Raw genomic sequence first — 16,631 nt, 5'->3', positions numbered from 1 at the left:
TATCCAAAAAAGTGCTAATAATAAAAGGCGACATGCCACAACTTTATTAGAATCTCTTTGTTTCACCTTGTTTTTGGATATCTCAGCCATTTCAAAACCGATATTCATCGAATAAACTTTTGATACCCCTTAGAACTGCATGCTCTTTGACATCTCATAGAGTGGTTTCTGAATATCTCGCAAAACATTAAAAGCTAAATCCTCACCTCGACCAAAACTGCACACACCCTTTAAAACTCCAACACTGCCTTATTTTACATTAATTTCTGATGAAATCTCTACCATTTTGTTCATCTGAGTTTGCTCTATTTTTACTGAAGTCGATTTGAACATAGGGTGTGGAATAGCATCCTCAGATGAGACACAACTGTCCTGCACATGTGAGATGCCTCAATGTCTTCCAAAACATTAATGAAACTGAAACCTACAACCTTCATCCTGGATGAACTCCTGTCCCTGCACTACATCATTACAGCTTCTGATGAACTGCAGCTCTTGATGTAAATACCTTATTTCTATCATTAGCGTGGACAATTATTGCTGTTGTATGAGGTCACAAGACCATCACAGCCACACAAAATGCACTCTGATTGAGAGATGACTAATCTCTAAAACACAGCATGCCCTTCCTGCATTTGCCACTGAGCCAAAAGGACACATCTCCAAGCAAGTTGTCTCACAAAACACATTTGAATGAATTCAACCACTCACGCCTCCTTCCTCTCCAATAATAACCACAAAGGCACAGTTAAGCCAAATTAGACTCTGGTAACTGATTAATATTTGATAAATGAGGATCTACTGTTTCTCATGTTAAATGGACTCACAGTGGTATTATGTATGTACATCTCTATGACAGGCAATACAAAGAACTTTGACAATAATGAGCAATGGATTTCTACCCGCCCTCATTCAGTGTTTTTTTTTTATGTTTCGTTTCTTTCTTTTGTTTTACGAATGCTGGTAGTCAGGGTAATTCTGGATATTTCAGATTAAAGCCACTCAACAATTTGTCTTGCATAGAACATAATAACAAAAGCTGGCTTTCGATTGATACCATTTTAGCAGATATTTCTTTAAGAACATTATTTCAAATTATGACTTTCAGTTACAGGCCTCCAGGCACTTTTATGTCGATGGTTTGCATTATTCCTTCAGGTTTGCTTCATGATACAGAGTCAGGAATTTCACTAGAGAGACAGAAATGCCACTTCCAGTTGGCAGTGAAAGTTTTATTATACACTGCATGCAATCTGACTGCTCATGAAATATTTGTTCTTTGCTTTGTTATATCATTTGTTTGTTTGTTTGTTCGTTTTTTTTCATTTGACTTTATTTTCAAACATGAATCATGACTGAGAACTATAAAGCAGGAAGCCTGGCCATGTAATCTATCACTGTCATTGTGATGCATTTTTGCCTCAGTGTTCTACCTCAGGTATAATGGCAACTTTCAACCTGAATGTTTATCAAAATGTAAAATGCCCAGCTGTTCCTGATATTGTTAATGATGAATTCCGACTGACCATTTTGCAAGCAAATTAGTCATTGTCAATCCAATTCTTCAACATATCGCACCATTTGAGACTGCAACTATTCACACAACATGTCTTTGTCCAACCAATGTTTCAAACATTAACCTGCTTATTTCAGACTCATTGCACTATTTACCATGTTGTTGATCTTAAATACTAGAATTGCTTACATGCATCCAACAATGCTAGAGAAATGGTCTCTGCCAAACCTATGCCAACCATGATCTCTGTATTGGAGACTTCCTACAATGTGCATGCGTATTAATTTACTCAGCCAGATAAGATGAATTTCACAATCAAAATGTACAGTAGTACAGTAGCAACAAGCAAAAACAATTCCGAGTGCTTTTATTTTCACACTTAAGTTTCCAAACAGCAAAATCTTCCACTTTTACAGCAGGCCTATTGTAAAGAAGACCTAATGTTTTGCATGTACATATCGGTAGGCCTATACTGCCTTTGAGACTCTTTACAATCAAACAAGTGACTCAAACTGCAAAGTACTTTTGACTAGATTTTATATCCACTGAGTTGTTTAGCCTTTAGTCCAGTTTGCAGCACATCAAATCTTCTACAGCCATCTGTTCTCATGCACTCTTTTGATACTGTGTGGAGACCCCCCCCCCCCCCCCCAACAAGATAGATACCAAATGATAATCCATACATGAGCGGAAATCAACAGCTCAGGGTACATATTCAAACAAGGAGGTCGGCGGAAATCCTGAATGGATATCAGGTGGATCTGAGTTTGTGAACAGATCGGAGTCTGTGAACTGAGGAGTCACAAACATGTGGCACATCTGTATTTCCCCTCCTATACCTCTACACTCGCTGAGCTGGTGACTACCTTTAAATGAGATGAACCCAGAGGTTTTCAAAGGTGATTGTCAAAACATCCCCTCTCCTGGACTCTGGAGGGGGGAAACTCCCACTTTCTCGCTAGTGAATCATGAGGAAATCACAATTTCAAACAGTTCCCCCCTGTGTGACCTCACTCCACAGAGAAAGCAACCATTGTCCTGGATGAAGGGAGGGGGTTGAGAAGGAGTGGGATAGGATAGGGAAGGGCTTCAATTACTATGACAGAGTTGCAGGAAAGACTGTAGGGGATATACATCACACCATAGCAACTTGATCCTAAAATTGTGATTAGCACACTTGACCATTTTTTTTTTTAACCCCCACACACTACTAAAATATTAGGACTTACCTTTACATATACTCTACATCACTTCTCTAGGTATAGTATCTGAAAAGTCACTGTATGACATGAGCTACTGTACATAGACTGTGATTTGACAGCATTGCTTTGATGGATACGGGGTATGCATTAAATTCCAACTTCTGTATTGTTTTCTCTACACAGAAGCTGGTTTGTGTACAACACCACTTAATCTCATTAAGTAATCAAAACCAGGATTCCTAGCTTCAGATAAAATCTGGCTCTGACTAAGATCATTTTGATGCATTTAAAGGGAAGGTAAACCCTAAGAGCAATGTGGATTGAGTGAGAGCAGCATCATTAGTAGAACACATCAGTGAAAGTTTGAGGAAAATCGGACAATCGATGCAAAAGTTATGAATTTTTAAAGTTTTGGTGTTGGAACCGCTGGAATAGGAGACTACTAGAGGTTATGACGTATGAGAGGACAACAATGCAAAGAAAATATACAGGAAATTCAACAAAAATTCATTTTTCTAGCATTATGAAAGAGCACTTGACTAACCGCTTTCAGAAAGCATGGGGAATAATTGCTACCCTTAACATATGTCAGTATCAAGTTGACGGAATTTGTAATTTTCGTGAAAAATGGATTTTTGTAGAATTTTCTCTATATTTTCTTTGTATTGTTGTCCACTCATACGTCATAGCTTCTAGTAGTCTCCTCATCCAGCAGTTCCAACACCAAAACTTTAAAAATCCATAACTTTTGCATCGATTGTCCGATTTTCTTCAAACTTTCACTGATGCGTTCTACTAATGTTGCTGCTTTCACTCAATCCACATTGCTCTTAGGGTTTATCTTCCCTTTAAACTTGCTTAAAGCTGCTGTTAAAGACCATGACTCTGAATTGCCTCGGCTTTACTCAAAATTAGTCTCCAAATATTAACACTTAAATTAAAATTAAAATTAGTGATTGCTCTGCAAAGGATAAGAATTTGTGCCTATATACCGACTACCAATAATGTTACATCAGACTGAAAGTTAGTGTTTGGTTGATAAATCTAACCTGCATTACTTTATAAATAAGAACCACTTACAAAATGAGACATAACGAGTAAAAGAATCCAAGGCTACTGGTTTACATTGTAGTTTGCCTGCAGATGGTAATGACATAAAGCACACCCGCTAGGCTATTTTCTGCCCAGACAGGGCATTACATTTTGAACTACAGCTGTACATCAAAAAGACACAACAAGGCATAAACAATGCCTGTGTGGATTGAAGAGTACCTTTCCTGTGTCATCTGCTATTTCCTATCCTTTCAACCTGGTATCGCTCCAGAGTAAATGGCCCTGGAGCCAAGATCTTCCGCCAAATTAACATCAGGTCACCACACTCTGTTTGTACTTTCCAAATGTGTAATGGTCTCACACAAAACATGGCAATCAATTCGGCATTTCCTGATAGAAATGAACTTCAGCCAATGGGTTGTATCTCATTCACCTTGCCAGACCGAGCATTCATCTCTTTTCACCATCATTTCTTCTTGGTTTTCATTTTCTTTCTCATTTAAGCTACATGAACCCATTTCTTATATGAATGACTGCCATATTTGGTTTGAGTACAGCTATGAAATACCAATCAGTCTTCTATAACCTATCTTTAGACACAAGTTTATTCTCTGATGGTTCTTGTCAACAGAGAAAAGGTAAAGATACACTTTGACAAATATATTGTAAAACAACTGAAGATTGCATATTAAAGATCAAAAAGCTAAGCGAAGTCCCAACAAATTTGTGTTCATTACATCACAGTGCACTGACGTGAGTCCCTGAACAACCTGTACAACTGTATGTGTGTGTAGTCTGTGCTTTGGTTCCGTTTTGAACAAGCCTGAGTGGAATGTAATTTGCAAAGCAGGACAATAGGTAGAAGGAAACAATACTTCCACTGGCGACCCAACTTGAATTGAGAGGCCTCTCAGAAAACCTAAAAACTTCTCAAGACGAGAAATAAGCACTTATTTGATTTCCAGAAATGCAAATGCATGGCTCACAAAATACAAATGCCAAACAAATTCTGAGGGAATCAACACGTCTTGGATGTGAGATAACTGATTGAGTGCGTTTAACCATTTGAAGCTACTAAAGCCTTCTTCATGGTGGCAACTAAACATGGGAAGCAATAGTATTATCATCATTCACAAGTTATGCACATACAAGCCCTGATACAATTGTAACTCCCAATTTTCCTTTGCTTTCTTTCTTTTCCTTTTTTCCTCTCTCTCACAAGCTCTTTATTATATTGACCTCTTGTTCTCCATCTTCTAACACCAAACATTAAATTCATCACTGGATAAAAGGAATGTTTATTTACTTCTCTAGAATGCTAGCCACTGTTTTTTTTTTTTTTTAAAGGTTACGCAAGTTACATTACCATAAATCTATTGGTTTTAGTATTTATACTCTTCCTTTACATACAAAACAATGTTTATCTTCTACTAAATAAGTCTTCTAACTACTTGTAAAGTGAGTAAGTTGATACCACGGGTACAGACTTTTTCTTCCAGGATGTGTACTCAGGGTAGAATTTCCTCTCCTGTGGAGGACAATGTTTCCCTTTTATGCAGAAGTTAAATTCTAATCAGTCAGTTGTAGAGCACACTCGAGACACAACAGAACTGTTTGTGCTCGTGTCTGCCGCACTAAGGAAGAGGGGATAAGTTGGCTTAGAAATGGGGAAAGAGTCAAGAGACTGGGACACACACAAACACAGACACACAGACACACACACACACAAGCTTTTCATGGTGGCAAGGACTGTGGTAGTAATCTGATTTAGGAATTTTATAACTCCATTTCCCTACACTCAGACTCTATCGAACCACCTTATGGGGAGTTGGCACTCATGTGTATCTATTAAACAAATACTGTCAATTCTTAGAGAGCTTTTGTGAACTTATATCATGCTAAACCAAGAATGCTAAGATGTAATTCAGCTATAGCTTTTAAAGGGACAGTAAAACTGTTGTTCATTAGTTAGGCCTATTTAGACTGCATTCATACTTAGCATGCAACTTTCCTTTGAACTTTAAAACTACAATAACAATTGTTTGTTTTCTTTGAATGTTTCTCCATTTGGTACAAATTTAACTGTAGTGAAATGATCACTGAATACAGAACCACTCACTGGTGGCATGATGACGCATAGGCCCTACATGTAATAACACAATCGAATTGCCGAACTTTTAAAACAGAACCTATATCAAGCCATGGATGTAATCAAACTAAAAGTGGTATGGATTTCTGTGATTGGCAAAATTCTGTTTCACAACTTTTTTCGTTTCTTTTTCTTTTACCGGCTATTTTTTAAAGCTTCATTTAGTGTTTTCTGACTGGAAATAAACAAGCGGAAGCAAACTCATATTTTTTACCATCACTGGACTCTTCAAAAAGCTCGAATTTTCTACATTTAATGTCCAGTTATTGCTATCATTTTGAGTACATTGGGTTTTTTGTTTGTTTGTTTGTTTTTGCTTTTTTATAGCACTTTTATTGTCTTATTCTCTACCAGGATTGTGAAACATACTATGATTACTACAGTGTAATCAAATAACTTCAGAAATGCTGTGATACCTAAGTGTTTTATACTATACTTTATAGCTACTGCCTTTGTCTGTAGGGCTGATTGGCAAATGATTCAAACAGAGATCTTCAAGCGTTTTCCGGCCTTGTTAGCAATATTTGGCAATATATGTGTTAGAAAGATCACATGTGGTTCGATCACTCTAGCAAGAAAATAAACAAAGTAGTTCTGTCACAACAACAACAAACAAAAACAAACAAACAAAACCCAAAGAAATACAATGCAGAAGGATCTGGACAGAATCTTAAGTTTTACAATAACAAAATAGCAAATTCAATGGTAAGTAGAGAAACAAACCTGGGTCATGAAAAGGCACCAAGGCAAAGTTTTTTAAGGGGGTGTCTCTCCTCATCAGATTTGAATCAAGAATACGCTTGGCTCCTTCAATGACTTGCTGCAAGTCATCGAACATGGACCCCGTCACATCAAACACAAAGGCCATTGTTGCTCCACCTTGGCCCCCCTCAAGTTCAACAGTCCTTTGTCCTTCAACATCACCACCAGCTTGATTGCCGGGGTTAGGTTCAGCGTAGACATAGCTGGATGTAGAAGACACGGACTCAAATTCAGATGTCTCGTGTGCATTGTCTATTGTCAGCGAGGTCCTAACGTATCCCTGTGGAGAGACACAAGGCACTAGGAACAGGGTTAAAAGTACGGGTAGGCTCAGCCGGAGAGCCGGCTGAAAGTTCTGCCGATTCGCGTTAATCGGCATTATTGTGCCGCAGCTCTTACGCAACGAAAACGAAGAACTGTAAAAGATGAGGTCCGATACAACTGCTTGGAACCAATGCAGCAGTTACTCTGTCACATGATACAACGTAAAAACAGGTTCTAGCACAAAGAATCCATCATATCCAGGTAATCCTCAAGTTTTTTCCTCTGCTCGGCTAACGCCGCCGCCGCCGCTGGCACTGCTCCGCTCCAGCCTCTGTCGATCCGCGATTTGCAGACAACCGGGTCCTCGCAAGAAAGCAGTCCGCTCTCTGCTACGTCCGTCGCCCTCCCTCTGTTTTTCCTCTCTCTCTATCTGTAATCAGCCTCAAATTTGACAGGGAGGGCAAGAGTTATAACAAAGCAAATAGTAACAACGTTCCTCACCCAGCAGAACAGAAGTTTGCGACGAGGACCATTGGTACAGCCGAGAACTATACAGATCCGTCACTGCGACACAGTGCTGTGAGTGTTGCGTCCGCAGTGGATGACAAACAGCTGATAATTTGATGGATTCCCCTTTGTTGCATCAACTTATGGAAGCCCGTCAACTTCCACAACGGTGCACGCACGTTTGCTCAAAAGCCTAGACCTTTATGACCTCCAAAAGTCACACGGAAGAGTGACAGAACTGGTTATAATCTGTCCTTGTCGAGACCCTCCTTTCACACATCTCTCACTTTTCGTCGAGTTGTGTACAATCTGCAAGTAGTGAGGAGACCTACAGCACCACCAAACACGACTGACATACCTAAATCTACCACAGAAGATCCGGTCGCGTCATCACAGGCGAAACTCAAAGGCAGCTCCAGTGAAGTAACACGCACGGCCGCGAGTGAGGTTCGAGCGGGCGAAACAGACGACAGGTTGTTTTCGCTCGTCCAATGATAAAAGTTTAGCTCCTAGCGACAAGTTCGTGACAAACTTTCATCCCCTCAGCTCGCGCGTATCATTATCGTGCGCGTGGTGTGTGTGTGTGTGTGTGTGTGTGTGTGTAATATGTGTGTGTGTGTGTGTCCTGTCCATTTCTGAAAAAAACAACATTGTAAAGAAAAGGTGAGGGCGGCGCGCAACACAATGTGCGTAACCATACGATGTACGCGAATCCGGAGTTTGTCGATCAATATTGCTGACCAGTACATACAACCATGTAATGCACCTAAGCTAAGAATACCGGACTAGATGTATAAGTCTAGATCATAGGCCTCTTCTATTACTAGTGGAAAAATGAGCAAAGTAAATGGGATTCCGTCGGAATTCGAACCTGAGACCTCCGGATTCCTAGCCCGGTGCTCTACCGACTGAGCTATCCGTCACTGCCACAACGTTGGTATCGCTCCCTGCCATCGAGGTTAACAGCAAATGCCATCACTAGGCCTACTGTCTTATTAAAATTGTCTTTATCATTATCATCATCATCATCATCATGTCATCACCATCATTAATTGACTTCTGTCATGATTATTGGTTCTCGTGCTAATGTCGGGAAAATTAAAAAAGTCGGTAATTTTATTAAAAGAGTTCAGTTCACCAAATGTTCAGGAGTTTTAATAGATGAAGAACTGAAATGACCTAAACAAATCGAAAATGTAAGTAAACTTGCCCAGAAAAGTGTTTGCATGATAAGGAGAGCGAGTTTTTTCCCCAACAATCCTTAAAGTTACTCTATTTAACAGTCTAGTATACCACAATTTGATTACCGTTCTCTTGTGTGGTCGAACAGATTTCAATCCCATAAAACTATACGCTATTTTTTTTTTTTTTTCGCACGAATACTATTGGGCAAAACATCTATATGAGACACCGTCGGCTCATTATTCAAAAGTCTTTAATAGATGGATGACACTAGACAAACGTTTCGAGTTCCGTTGCGGTATGATGATACGTGAATGTGTTCATAACTTAGCACCTTCTTACCTTCAGCTAGTAATGATGCCACACATGAACATCACGTGTAATCACACAAGGCAAATAGACATTGGAAGTCTACGTGTGCCGAGATTTCGCTCTGATTGTCACAAGTGTAGCCCAATTGTATCTTCTTTACTTGAATGTAACAAGCTATTATCTTCCATCAAATCAGCTTCTTCCATTATATTCACGGAAAAGATTGGTGTCTTTTGTAAGTAGCACAACCAAATTTATTCTATTATCTAGTCATTCCTTCACAGAAGCGATTTAATTGATATTTCGACATTCTGGTAAACTCTTGTTGTGGCATAATCAATATAGTGTATATTTTTTATGTAACTTTGCGATGTACAGTATGTATTTACGTTTTCTTCTGTTTATGCGTTTTGTTATTTAGTTTGATGTACATAATGTTCATCAACATTATTCATGAAAGAGTGCTACTTATTGGAGAATGGGCTACCCCGGCAAACATTAGAAATGTATAAAAAAAATAAATTATCATCATTATCATTATCACTGTCATTATTATCTTTATTATGCTATCATCATGTATCTTCATAAAGGGGAGTAGCAGCAATACTGTGAACTTCATCCACCAAGACCGTATCATCTTCATATTCATATTCACCTATATATCCCACTATTAACTATCATTGCCATCACGAGACTTTGAAGTATAGCAGCGGAACTGGTATCAACTTCTCCTATCAACCGTTGTCCTCTTCATCTTCAAACACCACTAGTACCACCGCCATCATCACCACAACTTCCATTGCCTTCATCATCATCATCCTCATCATCATCATCATCATCATCGTATTCATCTTCATCATCATCCTCATCATCCTCATCATCATCTTCATCATCATCATCATCATCATCATCATCATCATCATCATCATCCTCATCATCATCATCAGGAGTACACAACAGCAGTCTTGTCAACTTCACCCACCAACATCCTCGTCTTTATTTTCATCACCATCACACCATCACAACGCCACCACAAACACAACCCTATAGCACTATACACCATCGTCATCATCGCCATCACCTCGTCATCAGGAAGAGGAGGAGGAGGAAAGAGGAGCAGAGCCACTATCAACATCACACAGAAACACCTGCATCATCCTCATCTTCCATCAATACCACCGCTGCTTTCGTTTTCTTTGCGATGGACGAATGAAGAGGATCTTTTTACGTAATAGGTTGATTGTGATTGTGACTCGGGTGACCTCCGGGACCTTCGGGACCGCCGGGATCTTTGATACCTCTGGGACGTCCGGAACATCCGGGACCTCCATTTTATGTCCTATTCCAGGGACAGAGTTTTGCCTCTGTTATACCATGGACCTAAGTAGGCCCGTGGTTATACTAGCATGACTAGAGGGAACGGTATGATACCATCCATGGAGCTATATGGAGAGTTCCATAATATTACTAACACACAACATTCCTCAGACTCATGGAGCTATACAGCCAAGTAGCTCCATACAGTGGTGACTGGGATTCGAACCCGCGCCAGAACCCGAGTGAAAGAACGCTATACCGACCTTTATTACTCCTTCAGTGATTATTATGCACGTATGGGCAAGGAGGTATCATGATTGTTATGTATCATCTTGTTATGGGCTACAAAAATGAGTCTTCCTCTGCACTCCCATCACCGCTATACCACCATCAGTCACCAACACAATGTTCCCTTTGCTATACTATATTACTTTCCATGCGCGCACTATACGGTGAGGCCGTCCTCTTTCCTCATCCCCGATGGTGATGATGAAACAGCATTTATACAGCGCCATTAATCTGTAGAAATATTCAAATCTGCATGGTCGAACGAAAGATGACAGAGCGCCGCGCATGGTGGAACATGGACCCGGATCACGTGAGCTCGATCTCTCACCCTCTATCTCTTTTTCTTTCTACGCCACTCAACACGGTCTAAGCCATTTTTTCGAGACACTCTTTTCCTCCCAACGCCGCATCGTACCCCCTTTCAGACCCTTCTGGCTTCCTCCCCGGTAAACACTTCATCCGGCTCAGAAACCTTATGAACCTAACCGTTGGCCATCTTTCTATCTGCCCCAATAAATCCTTCCCTTTACCGTCCACTGTGATGATTTCCAGTCTTACCGTTATGGAAGGAATCATCCGTTCTGAATATTTGATGATTATGATAAGATATTTGTTTCGAGTATGCTGTATGATTTGCTATATAGAGACAGTTTATGAGTTTCCAGGGCATTAAAAGATTATTACATCTGAGTTTCTATATTGAGGAATTTTGGTTCGTCCTAATGATGATAAAACAAACCATGATTGTATACAGTTAGTGATAATGATCTGTACCCAGTATGCTGATACACTGTATTATAGTTAAGATTACAACGATGATGATGATTATAACAATGACGATAATGATGATGATATTGACAATGGTGATGGTGGTGATGATGATAACGAATATGCAATGGGATGCAAAATTCAAGGTTGACGATGATAACAATAGGTTATAGGTATACTGTCGCAATCATATTCATATCTATATGTTTTCGTCGTATAGTCATTATGACGTCATCAGCGGCATTCCTCTGATAAATTTTACATGAATCTTGCCATTGGATCGGGCGTACATGGATAATCAAACGCCGCCCCTTATCTGTAAACCACCTCCGATTTGTCATTATCCATGTAAGTATGGTTCTTCAGTTTTCCACACAACGGGCAGATGACATTATGGGAACAGATTGACGATATGCAATGAATAAACGCAACCGCTTTCACTTTGACAGAAAACAGCCAGTTGTTAATTAGGAGCGAAGGTTACGCTGTCAACAGTAGATGAGTCAAGATTATGCAGTAGTGAACACAGATTATGTTGGTAACCAAAAAAAAAAAAACAACAACAACAACAAACAAACAAGTAAAAATACATGTGTAATCAAACAACATAGATAACAGCTGATTTGAATACAACTAACAAATTAACTCAAGCGCATGTTATGCCCAAACATGCAGTGAAACGAATATAATGTGATAAATGAAATTCGACTGTGCATGTGTCGGGGTAATGTCTTGACACCACCCTATTGATTCAAGGAATATAAGTTATTTCGGTGCATGCGTAAAGGAATCAATATAATATAATGGCACTCAATGTTCTTATTTCAGTAGGCACCGTACTCGACCGCATCACCTCTGTATATCATCTGCGAAAACAAAGAAGGGACTTTGCACTCTTTAACTGATTGAATTGAAAGTTATTTTGCTGATTGCTTCCAATAGCGGTTACATACAGTTGTTATTCCGCAGGTTCATTATTCCGAAGGTTATCTATCCGAAAATGAAAGAAAGGGGCGTACCAGCGAACCTTCGGACAGGCGAACCTTTTTTTTTTTTCATTTTTGGACTGACGAACGTTCGAAATATTGCCACAAATGTTCGGATTAACGAGCACTATTTCATTTTCGGATTAAAGAACATCAGGTGCGCGGAATGTGTGTCTTTCAGAATAACGAACCATACATTTTCGTATCAACGAACAGTATGAATAACGATCGCCAGCCGGTGTTACTCACCGACTTTATTATTTTTGAGGCACCCACGTCAAAGCGTAAAACGATTGAAAAACGAGGAACCTGGAACTCAAGAGGTCACTAAACTACCCATACATATAACTTGTAATATGAAACGACGAGAGAAAACTCAGATGAGTCAGGCTACATGAAATTTCTATTTCATCTTGTTGCCCGATAAGAATCTACCGGTGGTATAAACAATCTTCATTTTCATTCCATAAGCATTTGTTTTCATCATTTTGTCTCTGTTTCTCATAATATCGCTATCTGGAAAAATAAACACCCTTAAAATCAAACAGAACATGCGTTTATAATATTTTGTGACTTTATCGCTTCCATCTCCCAAAATGGAACTTCGCAATGGTTCCGGTATCCTTATGTGTCCTGCATGCATCCAGCATCTTTAAAGGTCTGTGCAATATTTGACTGCTATCCCCAATGTCCATGAAAAATTAATGTTTCTTGGAGATGATGTGACGTCAGAATGACAAAGGTCAAATTTGTGCATGGTCACCCTTAGAAAAATTAGGATGATATTCATACCGTCTCTCACGAACAATTATTCTGTGTGCCATCTACCGGCAAATTTCTGATGAAAGCTTCCAACGCATCTATAGTAAACGTTATTCAGTGAGATCATTATCAAATTGCAACGAGTCTAAATCATGAGATTTTACTTTAATTCCTTGTCTATCACACACACACACACATACACACATTACCTTGCAGAGTTACTATTATGGGTAATGTTCGCTAACACTAAAAATTAATAAAAGAAGGCTTGATGTTCCGAATATTCGTTAATCCGAGAATGATCTAAGGTTAATTCGTTATTCCGAACGTTCGTTATTCCTAAACACACATATTCCGGATACCTTGGCTTAGGTGTTCGTTAATACTGAAATGAACAGGGTTCGTCGATCCCAAAGTAAAAAATCAAATATATAAAAATACAGGAAGAAAATTTAAAATGGGTACTAATGAGCCTTCGGAATTATGAACCGTATTTCATTTTCGAATTAAAGAATCTTCGTAAAAACAACGAACTGTGCAATCGCCATTTTTACTGCAGATTGCAAGGGGCGAGGATGTTGCATGATGATTTCCAGAGAGAATTATTGGAGGTAGATTCACCCCCTACCCCTCCTCTCTCACTCCCCACTGCCCCCTTGGAAGTTTGCTGGCACAATTTCTCATAACCTTCTTTGCCGGCATGCTTTTGACGTTTGGCGCAGTGAACGACATTAAAACAAGTTGTTTTTTTTTTTTTTTTTCATCGGGTCAGGAGGGGAAATGAGGTCAGCAGCGGGTTTACGAGGCATTTGTGTTTTTCACTCAGGTTTTGTAGCCATCCAATTTGCAGCAAAGTTTAAATTTAGAAGCAATCTTTCATTTTTATTTTCACCACATCAAGCGAAGAGTCCATTTCAAATTGCAGTATAGTTTGTTTGAATTTTGAGACGTACTTTCCGAAAGAGTGCGTTTTCTTCATTTTTTTCAATGCAGAGGAGTTGTTCGATCTTGATGTAAAGCATAGGCCTACTATGTGTTAACAACGAGACACATCTTATGCGTGTCTTCGAGAGGTAATGGTTAAGTGTTCAATATTGAAATATTTTCAAAAAAGGAGTTTTGTCCATAATATACTCCAAAGTTTTACAAAACACTTTATAAAATCCAATCAATTTTGAATATTACAGTTCACTCCAGTGGTTTTGTGTATTCTTGTATATTTGATTTCACGAAGAGCATCTGCGTTTTTTCGGCTTTCCTCCCCCTCCCCCCCCCCCAAAAAAAAAAGAGAGAGAGAGAGAGAGAGAGAGACTATTATAATAATAATCGAATTAAAAATGATTGCTATTTAGAGTCATTAATTCCTTCAGTCTAAATTTAGATTATTACAATTTATAGACCACTGTTCGGAGTTCCACTTTGCGCATGAGCAGAAACAAGGTCATTCGGACCAACAGGCATGTTGGTTTTTAAATTTACTGGGATAAGCATCTGTCATGGAATATTCATGTAACCTTATAAATGCCGCTTGCCAGCACATCCACCTGACAGCAAAAGTGGTATTTAGCAATATCAATAGAAAGAGATTGTCAATACATCCAATGCAAAATAATGAAATGGATACTTTCTCAAGTGTGAATTGACAGATCATTCAGCTCATCTGGTCTACGCAAGTTTATTTTTGGTTTGAACGGGATTGATGAATCCCATAAATTGTTACGTAAAGCTTATGCATTATGTCGCTCTGAAAACGAGTGAAGTGCCCCTAACCAACTGAGAAAAAAGAAAGGTCATTCGTACCAATGTGCCCATGAGCTTACTCCGAACTGGCTTATTGAGACAGTGTCATCTTCGTGTGTCTATTGAATACCGCCACAGCTACATTATTAAACAGGCATCAATTATATACACGTAATAATTATACATTTTCATCTTTTCATTATTTTGCGAAGAGAAAATGCACGAGGCGTGTTTCGATCTGACAAGGACAACATCAGTCTCGTTGATCTACGTATTATGAAATGAAATAATTTTCACAAAACAGAAGGAATTTTAAAGTCACAGCCATGGTATCCAGCTTTCAATTGCAGTAAAAAAAAAAAAGATAATAAGAACAACAAAAGATGTTCCGCGTTTTGTTGTTGCTGTATGTTAAAAAATTGCTATGAATTTCAGTCCCGTCACAGGTAGTAGGACCTCGATTTGTATCGTTAAAGGTCGAATGTTACATGTCCATATTCGTGATTGTTTCTCTCGTAAACACATGATAGCAGAAAGGGCAATATACATTATTTATATTTTATCTCATTCATACATAATGATTTGAACGCGGGAATCTGCTCTCGCATAACCGATGTTGTATGTTGTTGTTTTTTTGCTTGTTTGTTTTCCAGTTATTGATTTGCTAGATCAAAGTATGTATATCCCACCCATTAGGCCCTGTCAGTAAGGGACAAACCACTTATCTCTGTATAGGAAAATCCCAATACTGCAGTTGGAAAAACAGATGTACGCAAAGTTCCCCTTCGCAGGTGCATTGTGTGACGCCCTCTGTAGTTTGATATGCGCACGGCTAGCTCGGAACTGGCTCGGAACTTGGTCGTTAGAACCAAACGCACAATAAATGAAATGGTTATTCCATTATACAAAGCCGATTAAAACACGCAGAAAAAAAAAAGAACAACAAAAACACTATGTGAACAACTTAATGTTGCATGTAGCACTGATCCCATGGAAACCAAACTGACGTCCAAAGGAAACGAAGTTTAGTTATTGACTTGGGCGGTAGCTATGTCCACGTGTATTTCCAGTCCATTGGTTTGTGTGTAAAATTTGTGCACATTTTACTCATTGGCTTAAAAAGAGTTAAAAAGCAAGTGGTGGATGAACAAGCCGGAAAAAAACAGCATACAAATAAAGCAAAAACCACATCAAGTAACGCCATCGACGAAAGTACTGTAGTCAGGGAGAATGGAAGAGGTTTAGACATTCAGACATTTGTCTGTGACACACTAAAGCATTGGTGGACAAAATTTTCCCACGCATCTAATTACAACTTTGATCTGAATCAAGGTAGTGATTGCTTGTTTTTCTTTTCTGTACAAATAGCTGTCGTTGCAACTGATTGACAAACTACCCTACATCGACGTAAATAAGCACTAATATTGATCAGTGTTTTAGTAGTAGCCATGAGCAAAGAAAACATCTCGACGGAAGAATTTCATGAATTTGAATAACTGTTGTTGTTGTTGTTGTTTGGAGATGTTTCTGCATCTTTCTATGATATTTTCCAGTGAAATATTCTGTCTGTTTTTATATACCGAACATATCCATTCCAATGATAATAATAAATGTCTTTTACATTTTGTGTTATTGTGTTTATGTCAAATAAACGATGAATGCGAAATTGTCTGTAAAATGTGTGCTTGTGTTTGAATGGAACACTTTATAAAAGACAAAGATTTTTCAGTTTTCGTTTCAGTGAGAAGGTTTGACCACTCAATGAAATGGCTTATATAAGCTTTACAGTAGCTATGGTGACAAAAGCATGTAAATTAAATCTG

At 38.8% G+C, this 16,631-nt stretch overlaps 1 protein-coding gene across 1 annotated transcript in view; it reads right to left on the bottom strand.

The window, feature by feature from the left end:
* Window positions 1-7,520, bottom strand: part of LOC140240711 (hemicentin-1-like) — a 142,663-nt gene extending 135,143 nt beyond the window's left edge. Inside the window, exon 1 of the mRNA XM_072320475.1 lies at window positions 6,644-7,520. Coding sequence (XP_072176576.1) covers window positions 6,644-7,061 — 418 coding nt within the window. The 5' untranslated portion in view covers window positions 7,062-7,520. The remainder of the gene's footprint in view (window positions 1-6,643) is intronic.
* Between the last annotated feature and the right edge of the window lie 9,111 nt (window positions 7,521-16,631).

Source organism: Diadema setosum, chromosome 17 (assembly GCF_964275005.1).
Source record: "Diadema setosum chromosome 17, eeDiaSeto1, whole genome shotgun sequence".
Taxonomy (NCBI): Eukaryota; Metazoa; Echinodermata; class Echinoidea; order Diadematoida; family Diadematidae; genus Diadema; species Diadema setosum.
Note: the sequence above shows the minus strand (reverse complement) of the source record. Positions and strands in the feature narration are given on the sequence as shown.